Source organism: Betta splendens, chromosome 24, assembly GCF_900634795.4.
Source record: "Betta splendens chromosome 24, fBetSpl5.4, whole genome shotgun sequence".
NCBI classification, from domain to species: domain Eukaryota; kingdom Metazoa; phylum Chordata; class Actinopteri; order Anabantiformes; family Osphronemidae; genus Betta; species Betta splendens.
The window spans coordinates 11294658-11308443 of record NC_040901.2 but is presented as its reverse complement, the minus strand read 5'-3'; the positions used below and the strand labels follow the sequence as shown (position 1 = coordinate 11308443).

Below are 13786 nucleotides of genomic sequence, written 5' to 3'. Positions count from 1 at the left end.
GACGAATTGAAACCAGTAGAGAGTTTAGTGGAGTTTGGTTCCGGTTTGCTGATAATGATGTTGTGTCTATTTTTATGTATAATATTCTAACTGTCATCTGCTGCCTCTGACGAAGCAGGATGGACTTTGACCTGCTAGTCTGAAGCTGTTCTGTTTGAGGAGTCCCATCATTTTTCCCTTTCAGGTTTTCTTCAGTTCTGAGTCACACTCGTGAATTATTCATGTAATATTGGTAATATTTACTCTTCCCCCTTCAGGCTGCAGCAGCAGGCCTCGCAAACAGGACGCTGAAGGACGCTGAAGGAGCCGTTCCAGACACCCAGCCCTGCGGGATCATGGGAAACCACGCTGGCAAAGACGGCCACGGTCCGACAGGTTCGTCAACACCACACTCGCTGTATTTTGGAATATGAAAATACTCCACAAAGCACTTGAACTGTGAGGCTGATTATTTTTAGACTGCTGTTCCTCAGAGTTAAAGACAAGAGCTTTGAAGCTTTGCAGAAGAATAACAGGAGGCTTTAGACTGAAGGCATCAGTTGAAATGCGTTCCTCATGACAAAAGAATTAAACTGCAAGAAATGACAACAAATTTTCATGAAGTCAGAATTCTTATTTGGTGACAGAAGTGAAGTCTGGCTGCGGTTACAAAGCGTCTGATGCGTCAGCAGCCGCTCACTGTCACGTAAAGCCGTCTAAAAGGCTGCTGCTGGATTTGGGCCGCGGGCTGTCAGTACGCAGGATGTAGCCGAGCAGACGGCATCGAGCCGCTGGCAGGGAAGTGATGAGTCGGCAGAATCCTGCAGCAGAAGACAAGGACAAGGAGGGGAGGAAGACGGTGTCGGAGCAGGTGGAGGTTGTAGCTGTAGAAATGAACGCGCTGAGAGAGAGAGAGAAAGGGAGAGAGAGAGAGTGTGTGTGTGTGTGTGTGTGTGTGTGTGTGTGTGTGTGTGTGTGTGTGTGTGTGTGTGTGTGTGTGTGTGTGTGTGTGTGTGTGTGTGTGTGTGTGTGTGTGTGTGTGTGGCAGCAGAGGCTTTCTGCTGCATCAGTTCAGCCCAGGACAGTAATAAAGCGAGTGGAAGCCGGCTGCTTGCGTCGAAGACAAGGAGCGCTTTGAATTCAGCACATTCTTCATCTTCCCTGAGTTTATTTTGAAGCTCGGGCCGTTTCTGTTCCGCCTCTCAGGTTCTCCTTTAGATTTCTTCCACACTCCTCCTACCACTCCCTCTGAAGCAGTGCTGGCTGCCATGGCCTTATCCTCTGCAGCTGCAGCTTCCTCCAATAAGGCACGGACGCCGTCCCCCACCTCTCCGGTCGCAGACTGGACCCAGAAGCTGCCCGCTGCCTCCGAGTGGGACGTGATCAGCGTCAACGGCGCCGGGGGGGCGGCGGCGAGCCCGGGCAGCCGAGCGTCTCCGTCCCGGTCCCCGTCGCAGCAGAGCTGGAAGGAGAGAGACGGCGGAGTGGAGCCACAGGCTGCAGCAGAGAGCGCGGGGGAGGAGGTGACCCTGGTCCTGCTCAGCCTCATGGAGCACTACAGGGCCTCAGTGGGTCTGAACCCCAACACGGACCTGACCACGGGATCAGTAGGTGGGTGGTTGTCAGTTCACCTCAGGCTCTTTTAGTCATATTTCCACTCATGCTGCTGCTGATTTGTTTGTCAGAGCTGCTCAGACGACTGATTTCAGAGCGAGAGGAGCTGCTTGAGGAGGTGGACACATTAAAAGAGACGCTGAGGGTCAGTTGTAGCCACAGACCACATAGATCGGATCCAGAGATTCTGTTCCATTACATCTCTCTCTTTTTCTCTCGCTCGTCCTCCACCACAGGCAGAGAGGTGTGAGTGGCACCAGTTCCAGAGCGACCTACAGGTCGCGGTGTCGGTGGCCGACCGCCTGCGGGTGGAGTCGGACCAGGCCCTGAGTTCGCTCCAGGAGAGACACAGGACGCTGGAGGAGCAGCTGTCGCAGGTGCTCAGCAGGGAGCAGGAGAAGGACACGGAGCTGCAGGTCCTGAGAGCCGAGCACGCGGACCTGTGCCACCGGGTGTCTGAGCTCACCCTGCAGCAGCAGGATCGGGCCGAGCTGGACGCTCTGAGGACGACGCGCTCAGTGACTGACCACACGGACGCCGTGCAGGAAGCAGAGGCTGTTTACAACAACGTGGAAATGCAGAAGAACCAGGCAAATCTGGAAAACGACGAAGATGAGGGTCCCGAGGATGAAGCTGGATCTGAGAACATGCCTCTGTCAGGGAAGGGGGTGGCGGAGGGCTACCTTCAGAGCGTAGCGGCTCTGGAGGAGAAGAAAAAGGAAGGAGGACGCGGTCAGAGAGATCCGAGGAGGATCGTCATGTTGTCTGAGAGATCCTGGTGAGTCTGAATAAAGCATCACGTGTCCACAGAACCGAATCCTATCACGCGTGTGGTTTGTCTTTCAGGAGCCTCTCACGTCTCCCGCTTCCACCGGACTCCACCAGTCAAAGCGACACCTCCAAAAACACGAGCACAACGCTGCCGCTCTGTAAGGTACAGCTTCACAGTTCCCCAGGAGGAGTGTTTGGAGCGTTTCCCCAGTTCTGAGTGAGCTGAGAGCGTTAAATTATGACCTGAAACCTGCAGAAAGAAGAGCCAACGAAGAGGAGGAGGGTGGATCGCATTCTACAGCGGCAGGACAGCTGGTCCAGCTTCTACACCGGTACGTCCGCAAACCTGTCCACTCACTCCACCAGTGACTCACAGACGTGAGTGTGACTGGCTTTGTGTCTTTCAGTCAAACAGGATGACGATCAAAGCTCGGATTCCGTCAAGTAAGTGACTATTGGACCCTTTCTTTGTTTGAACACTGAGCGATACGGGCTGAAAAATGTTGAGCTTTAGCATAAAGAGATTAGCATAGATCCACATTTAAACACCAAGTGTGTCATATATTGTCTTTTAATTCATGGTTGAAGTGTTTCCTGACCTTTCAGACCTCAGGACGGTTTCAGCGCTCTGCTGAGGCGCCACGGAGGCTCCAGGAGGAACTCTCTGCTGCGCTGGTGCCAGAGTCGAACCCAGAGTTATCAGGTGGGGTCGCATCGGTGTCGTTAGGCTAAATGCACCCAGGCAGCAGCGTGCTCCACTGTTACTGACCTATTTTAATGCTCGTTAGAATATTGACATCACCAACTTCAGCAGCAGCTGGGAGGACGGTTTGGCCTTTTGTGCTCTTTATCACACCTATGTACCGACTCACATCCCCTATGAAAGCCTGAGCCCGGCTGACAAGGTGAAACTGGTTTCATTGGATTAATAAGATGATACTTCACTAAGGTGAAGGTGTCAAAGCTTGGATGATAAAGCTTCCTCTGACCTGAACGTTGTTTTTACAGGAAGACAATCTGGACCTCGCTTTTAAGACGGGGGAAAAGATGGGAATCACTGCCACATTGGTGGGACATTATCCACTCTAACTTTTGTTTATATACAGTGTGAATAACAATTATGTAAGTGTGGTTCACCTTGGTTGTTACATATTTCAGCCTTCGTGTCTTTGTGTTTATCGTGACAGACAGTGGAGGAGATGCTGAAGGCAGGCGGGCCGGACTGGCAGAGGGTTCTGGGTTACGTCGAGAGCATCTTCCGTCACTTTGAGATGTGAAGCCCTCATCTCCTCTTCCTCTGACTGGACTTAGACACTGTTCACCACTAGAGGGCGCAGGGTTCAGAAGATCAAGAGTCAGGGTTTTAAACATGCCAACAGTATTAGACTTTAAATGATTTTATGCAGCAGTCTCTATCAGACTAAAAGGGTTCTTACCCCAGATGAAAGAAAGTGATGATTTTCTTACCCCCAATATTTTTACTTCTATTTCCATTTTATGCTGGACCCAGACACCGTAGCTGCTGGGTGAATATTCACGGGACACGGCCATTGAAAATCCCTACAGCACATTATAAACCTTCTCAGTGGTCACGTTACCTTCGTCACTGGGTGTTGGATTTACTGGTTTTGCACAGTTTGTCAAAAATAAGCACTTTACTGGTTAATCATAAGGTGAGAAGGAGGTGTGGCGTGGATGATTTTAGAAAGGTGCTTCTGTTGTATTTATTTTGAGTAATATCTTAATAATCTTGCCCTATCTGCAACCAACAACACAAGAGGGAGCAGGAATGTTTACCATGACACAGTAATCATAAGATTTTTTTCCTCATTGTAATAATAAAGTCCTGTAAAACATAAGCTTGTAAATTCTATTATTACATATGTAGAGACAAAGATTCACAAAACATTTTAATACAACATAAGACAGTATATAAAATGGTATAAAAGACAACATTAATGGAAATATTAACGCTTCAGTGACAACAAATTTGTAATGTACGAAATAAATACTGCAATATTGAAAAAGAAATAATTTAACGTTGCTGTAAAGAAGCTTTCAATAAGAAGACTTGTGTTTTAATATTCTCTGAAGAAAATAAGATGTGTAAATGACAGTATGAAGAAGTTCCTAGCCTTTAAAGAACGTAACTGCAGCCGACCAGTGAAGGTAAACGGTTCCTATGAGGCTGGAATGGCCCCTCCGATGGGAGGCGTCGATAGAGGAGGCAGCAGGAGAGACTTCAGTTTAGCCGACATGGCTGCGATCTCAGGGTCCTGGGTTTCATACATCTTCACCAGTCTGGCAAATTTAAGCACCCCTAAAAAAAAGAGAGAGGGAAAAACTGATGAGATTGAACCGTTGCAGCGGTTTCATTTACAAAAAACAACTGTATGGCAGTGATTAAGGAGAAGTCCCCGCACTGCCTCACCTTCTCCCTCGTTGTTGAACCCATAGGCTTTGATCACCTCCTGCTGGATCTGGGTGGCCACGGGCAGCACGAGCTGCAGCATCTTGCCCATGTCGTTGCAGGCGCTCTCTCGGGCCTCCTCCATCCGCGCAGCGTTCTCTGGGGCCGAGAAGGCCTGGATCACCTCGCTCAGCACCACTGCACACGGATTTCACATCAAGTCGCTTTACGTACAATCGAGGGCAGCTTAACACCGCACATTACACCGCATTAGAGCTGTCCTCACCTCGGGTCTGCTCCACAGTGAGGGTGGGCTGCTGTGCTGGAGCTGAGGCCATGTCTGCAGAGAGATGAGGTTCATCGTGATGCAATTTAATTCTTCATTTAATTTAACAGAATAAACCAAATGTTTGAAAGCGAAGCGTTAATCAATCAAATCAAAATGCAAATCAATGAACTGCTTCATCGTTCACATCAGCAGCAGTTTTCAGGTATTTAAAGGTTCATTTATTCTATTTTTTATTACATTAATCCTGGTGTTTACTCTATAAATATCTTTATAAAAAAGGCTATGTGTGGTGTTTAGTTGGACAGCCGTAATTTCACGTTCTTTCACCGAACCATCGATTGTTTACTATTTGTAAACATGTATATGTCTTAGCTAATATTACTCCAGGGTAGTTGCCGATTTCACCAAAACATATGACATACATGTAAATAAAAACATTAACCTAAAAATGTACGTAAGAACAGAGCTTTGTAAACTCACCACACATGAAAACAGCGTCGCTGGAAGCCGCCCTGTAAAACGAGCTAAACGACGGCAGTCTTTGCGACAGTTAATGAATGCTTTACGGCAGGACGTTCTCCGAGTTACACGCTGACGTAGGAGGTAAACAAACGCCTTGCTAAGCTAACAGTAAGACGAAATATTGACAACATGTAATAACCGGTTATTAAGAGTCACAATTGGTGTAGTTTTTGTAGACTTAAAGCTGATATACACATTGTCTGAAGCCGCTGTCACTGAAACGCCGTTTCATCGTAGACCACGTTAATTGGTTCGCTAATTTAGTATCGATGGAGCAGAAACTGGCGGAGTTCAGAGCTCGACGACAGGCTGAGAGGGCTAATGTGAAGGATCAGGTGGTTGGTACAGAGCACACACCAAAAACAGACGCGTGTGATCCTTCTGACACAGCTGGTCGTCAACAGCCAAAGGTGTCAGGAGACAACCGAGCTTCACCTCAAGGCTCCCAAAGCAGGGTGAGTCAACGGTGCTGCTGCGTTTGGATTGGAAAAACATTAACTTTTCATATGTACCAGGATGTTGACCGAAGGTGGCTGGGTCAAAGTTAATTTGTATAATATGCTGCAGATGAACTGAAGCTGTTGCCCATAGGAAACATGCTTGTAATTCCAGAAATTGCCCATTAAAATCGCTTTCAGATTTTTTACCTCTTTATGGTGCATTCAAGATCTTTTAGATTTAGGTTGTAAATGAATGAACATTTCAAGACCTCCCTTGTTCTGTGCAGGAACAGAGCGACTGGCTGCTGGACAGCTCCCTGGGCAGGTGGCTGGTTTCAAAGCAGATTGTGATCACAAACCTCACTTTGCTGAAATTCCTGCTGTGGTTGGTGTTTCTCGGTCTGTTTGTTGAGCTGGAGTTTGGACTGCCTTTCTTTGTCATCTCCCTCTTCTACTGGATGTATGAAGGGCTCCGCAGCCCAGCAGCCCGTGAGCCTGGAGAACTGAGCGCGTATTCTGTCTTCAATCCGGACTGCCAGCCTTTGCTGGGCTCTCTCACAGCAGAGCAACTGGAGGGAGAGATGGGATACAGACCTTTGGCTAACAGATAAAACTGTTCCATCTGTTTAATATTAACTACTGGTACAAATCAGTTTACTAGTGTGGCATAAGGTTGATGATGTAACTCAAGGTAATGGGAAGACTGATGATTCTGTCTAATCAGTTCACAATGTAATGCGGGAATAAGGGAATAGTAGAAAATGACCTGAACCAAACTTAAACACAGACACCAAACAAAAGTATCAAATAAAGAATGAATGAATAAAGCACTTTGAACTATGCAGCAAGGCCACGTCTTATTTGGGCAGTAGACAGGCGAGGTACAACCTGTCGCGACTTTGGCCACGGATGTGACGTAAGCGGAATGCAGCAAGATAGTTCTCTGTCGTGTACTTCAGCATTTGCTGCAAATGCGGAATGTGTCTGATTTTAAAAACCAATATAAGTAAAACAGTTGTGTTGGATCTCCGCCAGATTTAGACCTGGTGTAAGGACCGTTTGCCCGTGTGTTGTGAGTAAATGTTTCTGAATGTCACGAATAAAGTGACGTTGCTTCTAGAAAGGCAGATGACTATCTTGATTGCGCGTATTAACTCTTTGGTTCAAACATTTTGCACTTCCTGCATCCAACAAATTCAATTTACTCCAGTCGTTAAAGCTGTCAAGCGTATCTCTTTCTCTGTTAGTGTCTGTAAGTATCATGTCACCTTAAACAGTGAGTTTTCTTATTTCAACATACTTATTAATATTTGAGCCAGCTAGCGGCTTTAGCATGTTAGCTTGTTTCCCTTTGTGTCACTATGTACATGTAAATAACTAAGTAACTAATCTAAGGCAATCGCTCGTTTTTAACAGTTAATGAATAAATTCAGAGAGAGAAGGAAAGTGTGAGTCTAACTGTAATGTGTGTTGATATTAAATGTGCAGAATTAAGCAACCGAATTGCTGCCAAATTAAATGATAAAAAAGCGCATTTGGGGAAGAGATTTAGGAATAAACAGAACCTTATCTGAAGACAGTAGATAGAGAAGATTTCAGCTTTCGTTCATTGCAGCCTTCTTATTTTAAATGCAAAAATTACCAAATCACTAGAGTTTAAAATCTACATATTCTTTCATTTCTAAACCTAATAATTAGATGTTTTTATGCTTTTATGCCTTCTTTGTGTAGTATTTGGTGATGACGTCATCGCCTGTGTAATATCTTTAAGGTGAACTGTCAGTGATGTCTGGAAGTCCTGCTGTGGTTATGCGTCTGGTGGCCTCTGCCTACCGCGTGGCAGAGAAAGCTGGAGCAATAGTGAGGCGGGTGCTTCATAGTGGAGAACTTGGCATCGTGGAGAAGGTGAGTTTACTCTGTAGGTAAGACAGCAAACGCAGCGGTTTGAGCCACTTAGACACGTCAAAGAGAAGTTCCTTTTAAAGTGACCCTGAAATAATAACGCATATTCAGGGTAAGTTTAATCATTACCAAGAACTTTCTTTAAATACATTTTCATCTCAAACAGAGCCTGAATAGTTTTATTATTAAGTGATAAGACCTCAGTGAACAATGTTTAACTGAGCTGAATCTTTGTTCTCGCGTACAGACGGGAGCTAATGATCTGCAAACACTGGCAGACCGACTGGCACAGCAGAGCATTTGTGCTTCACTTTCCAAGCGCTTCCCCAAAATCACCATCATCGGAGAAGAGGTGAGTGGATTAAGGGCGTGGAATGTCTTGGAATGGCCCTGGACAGGCTTCAGTAATTCCCTGAGAACAGACCACGTGCGGTAAATCTTGCTTCTGCAGGATCTTCCGGTGGAGGAGGTGAGCGGAGACCTCATGGAGACTGGCCAGGAGGAGGAAATCCTGCACAAGCCATGTCCAGCAGAATACAGAGAGCTGAAGGAGGAAGAGGTAACGGCTCCTGAGCTCCGCTACTCGGTTCAACCACGGTGGATAAAGGTTCACACAGTTCCCTTTGTCTTTCTCAGATAGTTGTATGGGTTGATCCTCTTGACGGCACAAAGGAATACACTGAAGGTAGGCTCCAGATATGATTCCTACAGAGTCCACCTACACACACATCACACAGCTTTTTATCCTATTCTCTGCGACCTGTGCTCTGCAGTTGTTGCCTCGTTTCTGGCTCGCTTCACTGTCTCTTCTCACCTTTGTCTATTCTTTGTGTGTATTTCTGCTCCTGCTCTTTCTTTCTGCTCACTCCAGCTTCGATGTGTCTCAGGCGGCAAACTGAAGCCAGGACTCCACACAACCGGCCGGACACCTCGAAGCCTCACAGCACAGCTCTGTGTACGAGCAACTAATAGAAGGCAGCAGCAACTAGAATAAGCCTCGATAGACTTAATGTTAATGACTCGCAACCAACGAGGAGAAATCTTTCAGACTTCAGTTTTCTTTTCCTCCCCTTTCACATGTGTTGCTTGCTACAGTGCAGTTAACCAGCAGCTTTGTGGCCTCCAGCTCACATGCTGCTATGCTCCAACTTCAGGGCTCCTGGATAACGTGACTGTGCTCATCGGCATCGCATATGGAGGCAGAGCCATCGCAGGCGTCATCAACCAGCCCTTCTACAACTACCAGGTACAGACTCAACCAACCTGTCGCTGTATCTTTAACCACTCTGCTTAATCCACCCTCGATCTTCAACAGCTTGGAGAAGGAGCAGCTTTAGGAAGAACCATATGGGGAATGGTGGGTCTGGGTGCCTTTGGATTCGAGCTGCAGGAGGTTCCAGGTGACAGACGCATCGTCACCACCACTCGTTCTCACAGTAACAAGCTGGTGATAGACTGTGTAGACGCCATGGAGCCTCATGAAGTCATAAGAGTGGGTGGTGCTGGAAACAAGGTGAGGCGCATTGTGTGTCATCTGTTCTGCCAAAAGCTTCTGTTGGACTTTTACAGAAATTGATCATATTCAGTAATCCCTCTCCAGATAATCCAGCTTGTCGAGGGTAGAGCCTCCGCTTACGTCTTCGCTAGCATCGGATGCAAGAAGTGGGACACGTGCGCTCCAGAGGCCGTTCTACAAGCCGTCGGAGGTAAAAACCCACCTGATGGCACACGCGTCATCAGAAGTGCTGCATGTTTGCTAAACGTTGCGTCGCACTCTTCTGTCCTTGTGCAGGTAAACTCACTGACATCTACGGCAACGCGTATCGCTATGACGCTAATGTAAAACACATGAATTCTACCGGGGTCCTAGCGACGCTGCGCAACCACGAGTACTACACCAGCAGAGTACCACAGTCAGTGCTGCAAGCGCTTAAGTCAGAGTGAGGTCTGCTTCAGTAGGAACAACACTCATGACCCTCACATGGAGCCATGGAATCAACTCTAATAACTGATTAATTTTAGGTTTTTAAATGATTATTTGATTATACACTGTTTATTTCAGTGTACTGCACAAACTAGTATTTTGGTACATGTACTGTATTACTCAGCAACAGAGAGCAGCTCAACAACACGTCCATTTATTTCACTCATTAAATACAAACTCTTCTGTTTCCAACATTCTTGGGTCAAAAGGAAAGTCATAGCAAAGTCAAGGGGTGATGCTGAAAGGAAAACTCAAAAAAACACTTTGGATAGTGTGACCATTCGATATAGTGATGAGAAGACCATTGCTGCTCCAGTTGGATCTGTCCACAGGTTAGAACAATGCTGCATACAGACACCGCTAAAACCTAATAATTATATGTTTTGATGCTTTTATTTGCTGTTTCATGCAGGCTGTGTTTGAGACTTTATTTCTATGTGCTGCTGGTTGCAAGGCATTGGGTCCAATCCTGCTGCCAGAGTATATTAGCCAGAACGGTAGAACGGTACAAACCTGTCAGTGGTAATGATCTTCTCATCCAAATTGCAAGAATGTACAGTAAATTAGCTTATTTCACAAAAATCCATTCCTTGGAGCGGCGTGCATGCGTTCACAACATCACGACACGGGCAGTGAAGCAACTTTTCCTAAAAAAGGTTTATATTAATATTGCTGAACGGACTGAGTTCATCACGTACCATGGCATCAGAGAAAGGAAAAGGAAACACCACTCACATGTTCATAGAAATACCCATAGAACAAGCACGGACCCTGCAGATTCTGTTTAAACGTGATCAAGCAGACTGAGAAAAGGCTGAGTGTTTGAGGCGCCTGCAGGGACCAGTCGGGGACCAGGGGAGGAGGAGGAGAGCCAGGGCCAGCCGCTCACCTCTTCTTGGGGGCTTGAGCGGTGCGGGGTGGGGTGACGGGGCGACCCGAATTCACGCCTCCGTACTGGTACTTGGCCTTCTTCTCCGACGGCTTCAGGATCTAAAAGACGGGAGGACGGTAGTAATAAAAACGCCAGCAGCACATTGAGTCAACAGACGGCTTTGTCCACCTGAAAGGAGCACATGAGGGAGTCGTCCACGCTCATCATGCCGCCAGCGTTGTCGAACTCCCCGCAGTAGTTGGGGGCGGAAAACAGCGTCACCAGCTGCCGCTTGGCAAAGAACTCGTATCCGTCTTCAACAACCTGGGAACAATTTGGCCTCATTTTAGATGGGACGTCTGTCATATACATTTTTGCATGCGTTGATGTTTACAGTGAGAGTCACACTACGTGGCTACATGTGATTCACCGTTTTTAAAGAAGTTGCCTTGAATTAAATTCTGTAACTTTCACTTGTACAAATAATTATTTTCAATAAAATACATTGATTCTGTTTCTACATTTGTTACTGTTGTATTTGGAAACTGGAAGAACAGATTTGCAGTATAATTTTCGGTAAAAAATAGTAGTAGAACTGTTACCTGATGTGCTCGGCAGATGAGGTCCAGGTCGTGGCGGTTCAGGAATTTACTGACCACGTCGGCCCCGAAAGTGAAGGAAACCCCGCGATCGTTCTCTCCCCAACCCTGGACGTCTTTGTCTGGGTCTGACCACAGCAGGTCACACAACAAGCCTGGGACGCATCAGATGCACAGTGGCAGAAAAGTCTTTAGGCAGATTTTACGCATCAGCTGATGGTTGGGGTTCATTAAATGAAAAAGCAAAAGGACCGACCTGTGTCTGGGACGTCAGTAGGTCTCATAATCCGTCGAATCTGTTCCATTGACTGTAGATCAGGTGAGAGACCTGAGAAGAGCAGGTCACACAACACAAGATATAAGGATGAAAAAGTCTAACATTTAAACCCATTCAGGTGCAGACTTCAATATGTTCTAATCCATGACTGCAATGAAACAGATCATTAGGAAACCTCCATGGCAGCAGAAGATCTTCTCGTCGATAATTGCAGCAATAGGTAGACAATTAAAACAGTCTGTGAACGTCTTCCAGAGCTTTATGTTGAACCTGCGTTTGCCTGAGGACAAAAGCAAGAAATGTGGTGGATTGATGGTGATTCTTCTCATCCAAATGCAAGAAAGAACCCCGTGCTAGGTGTATTAACTTACACTCATCATAGAAGCCGTAGATGCGATTGATGGAGGCGCACTCGTGGTTCCCCCGGAGCAGGAAGAAGTTCTCTGGGTATTTGATCTTGTACGCGAGCAGCAGGCAGATGGTCTCCAGCGACTGCTTCCCTCTGTCCACGTAATCCCCGAGGAACAGGTAGTTGGCCTCTGGTGGGAACCCTCCGTACTCGAATAGCCTCAACAGGTCTGTGTACTGTCCGTGGATGTCGCCTGCAATTTTCATGTTGATCTGAAGTTTCACCAGTATCACGTTTCAGTGCATTTCATCGACGAGAATAGCGGGTTTTCTCACCACAAATTTTGAGCGGAGCCTCCAGTTCCAGCAGAATCGGCTGACTGAGGAAAATCTCTCTGGACTTGATGCAGAGCCCGCGGACCTCAGCCTCCGTCATCTGCACCACCTTCCCTGGACGACATCCTCGCACTGCGAAGAGGCCGACAGTCAACAAGGGCTCAATCTCCAGTACAGAAGAGTAAGTAAAGGATAAATCAGCTTTAACAGAGTTGTCAAATATGATGACTTTAATGGTCATATTTGAGTGGCTGGATCTGATCATGTGTTTTGTCTATCAGCCCTCATTTTGTTTACATCTGCACCACTATGCACTTTTAATGCCTTTGCTGGAGACCAGACATGCGCTGTACTTTACTCAACGTGAGTTGCTATAAACTGGCAGACACAGACCGAACAGATTGTTGGCTCAGCTGGAAGTATGCGAGTAAGTGGGGTGTTGTTAGAGGAAAGCTCCATGTTCAAAGTCTAAACAAGGTTGCTGAGTAACAGTAGTCCTGGCTAGAACTGCTGGAAGCTTATTTACTGTGTTGAATAATTCATTCTCATAGAAGTAGGGCAGTATCACAGAAAAATAAAAGAGAAAGGAAACAGTAAAAATAATTAATAAATAATCATTTTAACATCTAAAGATTTTTGCAGATGCAATAGATCTTATTTATTCATATTTTCTATTAGTAAGAAAATATAAATTATATTAAAATCGTGCAAAAAATAATATTCGTTATTTCGCGCTGCTACGCAACAGGGGGCGTGTCCGACCGACTTTTCGCGCTACGTTCTATCAAGACTAGATTATCTAACGTAACTTAGCAACCACAACATTCCCCGATTATATCAGTTCTTTGATGAACGAAAGAAGGCACGAGCCCGCGTCTTGCACTCAGACTTATATTTATTGATATACAAAAATAGCTGCAGTTAGCTGTATTCCTCCGACAGCAGCGAGACCAGAGTGAGTTAGCGACGTTAGCGAGCAGGTAGCGAGCGTGACTCCATGACAACGCTGCCGCGGCTACACCTGGAGCGCGAGCGCATCGGCTAGCTAGCGTAACGGTCCGCAGCTACGGCGCTCAGGTGTGTCGATGACCGCGCGCGTCCCTCCGACAGCGCGGCACGCGAAAGAGCTGAACGCCGCGGCGCTGCGCGACGGTTACCTTCCAGGAGCCGAGAGATGAGGCTGTCAACGTTCAGCTCGCCTTCCGCCATGTTGCTGCCCAGGAAGTGCGTCCTGAGCGCAGCCACACGGAGGATCAAAGAGACGACGGCACGAGGTCAGCGCGTCTCATTAAAGCCACTTAAAAAGACCCCGGTCTCATTAAAACACCCAAACTTTATAAATATACACTCCTGGAGTCGTTTAACAAACAAATGCAGATTTCCATAGCAAGATTATTTCAAAATAAATACATTGTACAAAACATCTGGATTCAAAGAGGCCACA

At 46.6% G+C, this 13786-nt stretch overlaps 5 protein-coding genes across 16 annotated transcripts in view; 3 read left to right on the top strand and 2 right to left on the bottom strand.

Annotated features, from left to right (window-relative positions):
- The window catches only part of LOC114849880 (cytospin-A-like), a 47667-nt gene extending 43444 nt beyond the window's left edge, over positions 1-4223 (top strand). For all 9 annotated transcript variants that reach the window (XM_029141680.3, XM_029141679.3, XM_029141678.3 and 6 more), the window contains 11 exons: positions 258-375; positions 1186-1590; positions 1665-1738; positions 1830-2371; positions 2440-2527; positions 2621-2696; positions 2772-2808; positions 2971-3067; positions 3153-3269; positions 3373-3432; positions 3552-4223. In XM_029141680.3, the coding sequence (XP_028997513.1) occupies positions 258-375; positions 1186-1590; positions 1665-1738; positions 1830-2371; positions 2440-2527; positions 2621-2696; positions 2772-2808; positions 2971-3067; positions 3153-3269; positions 3373-3432; positions 3552-3641 (1704 nt within the window). In that variant the 3' untranslated portion in view covers positions 3642-4223. The remainder of the gene's footprint in view (positions 1-257; positions 376-1185; positions 1591-1664; positions 1739-1829; positions 2372-2439; positions 2528-2620; positions 2697-2771; positions 2809-2970; positions 3068-3152; positions 3270-3372; positions 3433-3551) is intronic.
- Positions 4224-4261: 38 nt separating this feature from the next.
- Positions 4262-5629, bottom strand: grcc10 (gene rich cluster, C10 gene). The gene is made up of 4 exons (XM_029141741.2): positions 5544-5629; positions 5061-5114; positions 4796-4972; positions 4262-4684 (listed from the first exon to the last, which is right to left on the bottom strand). Exons 1-4 carry the CDS (start codon positions 5548-5550, stop codon positions 4545-4547), a joined length of 378 nt encoding a protein of 125 aa, XP_028997574.1. The 5' UTR covers positions 5551-5629; the 3' UTR covers positions 4262-4544.
- Positions 5630-5854: 225 nt separating this feature from the next.
- On the top strand, positions 5855-6867 carry saysd1 (SAYSVFN motif domain containing 1). Its single transcript, XM_029141740.3, has 2 exons — positions 5855-6040; positions 6313-6867. Exons 1-2 carry the CDS (start codon positions 5855-5857, stop codon positions 6634-6636), a joined length of 510 nt encoding a protein of 169 aa, XP_028997573.3. The 3' UTR covers positions 6637-6867.
- A 93-nt stretch (positions 6868-6960) lies between these two features.
- Positions 6961-11302, top strand: bpnt1 (bisphosphate nucleotidase 1). Of its 4 annotated transcripts, none has more exons than XM_041069568.2 (10): positions 6961-7097; positions 7797-7930; positions 8175-8279; positions 8379-8486; positions 8564-8612; positions 8799-8882; positions 9082-9173; positions 9243-9440; positions 9528-9633; positions 9720-11302. In XM_041069568.2, exons 2-10 carry the CDS (start codon positions 7811-7813, stop codon positions 9869-9871), a joined length of 1014 nt encoding a protein of 337 aa, XP_040925502.1. In that variant the 5' UTR covers positions 6961-7097; positions 7797-7810; the 3' UTR covers positions 9872-11302. The 4 variants fall into 4 exon arrangements, with proteins under 4 accessions (XP_040925502.1, XP_040925501.1, XP_040925500.1 ...); XM_041069567.2 differs by having other exon boundaries at positions 7014-7277; XM_041069566.2 differs by having other exon boundaries at positions 7014-7301.
- Positions 10050-13654, bottom strand: LOC114849913 (serine/threonine-protein phosphatase PP1-beta catalytic subunit-like). The gene is made up of 8 exons (XM_029141731.3): positions 13500-13654; positions 12343-12474; positions 12030-12260; positions 11834-11938; positions 11638-11709; positions 11385-11536; positions 10972-11106; positions 10050-10901 (listed from the first exon to the last, which is right to left on the bottom strand). Exons 1-8 carry the CDS (start codon positions 13549-13551, stop codon positions 10797-10799), a joined length of 984 nt encoding a protein of 327 aa, XP_028997564.1. The 5' UTR covers positions 13552-13654; the 3' UTR covers positions 10050-10796.
- Between the last annotated feature and the right edge of the window lie 132 nt (positions 13655-13786).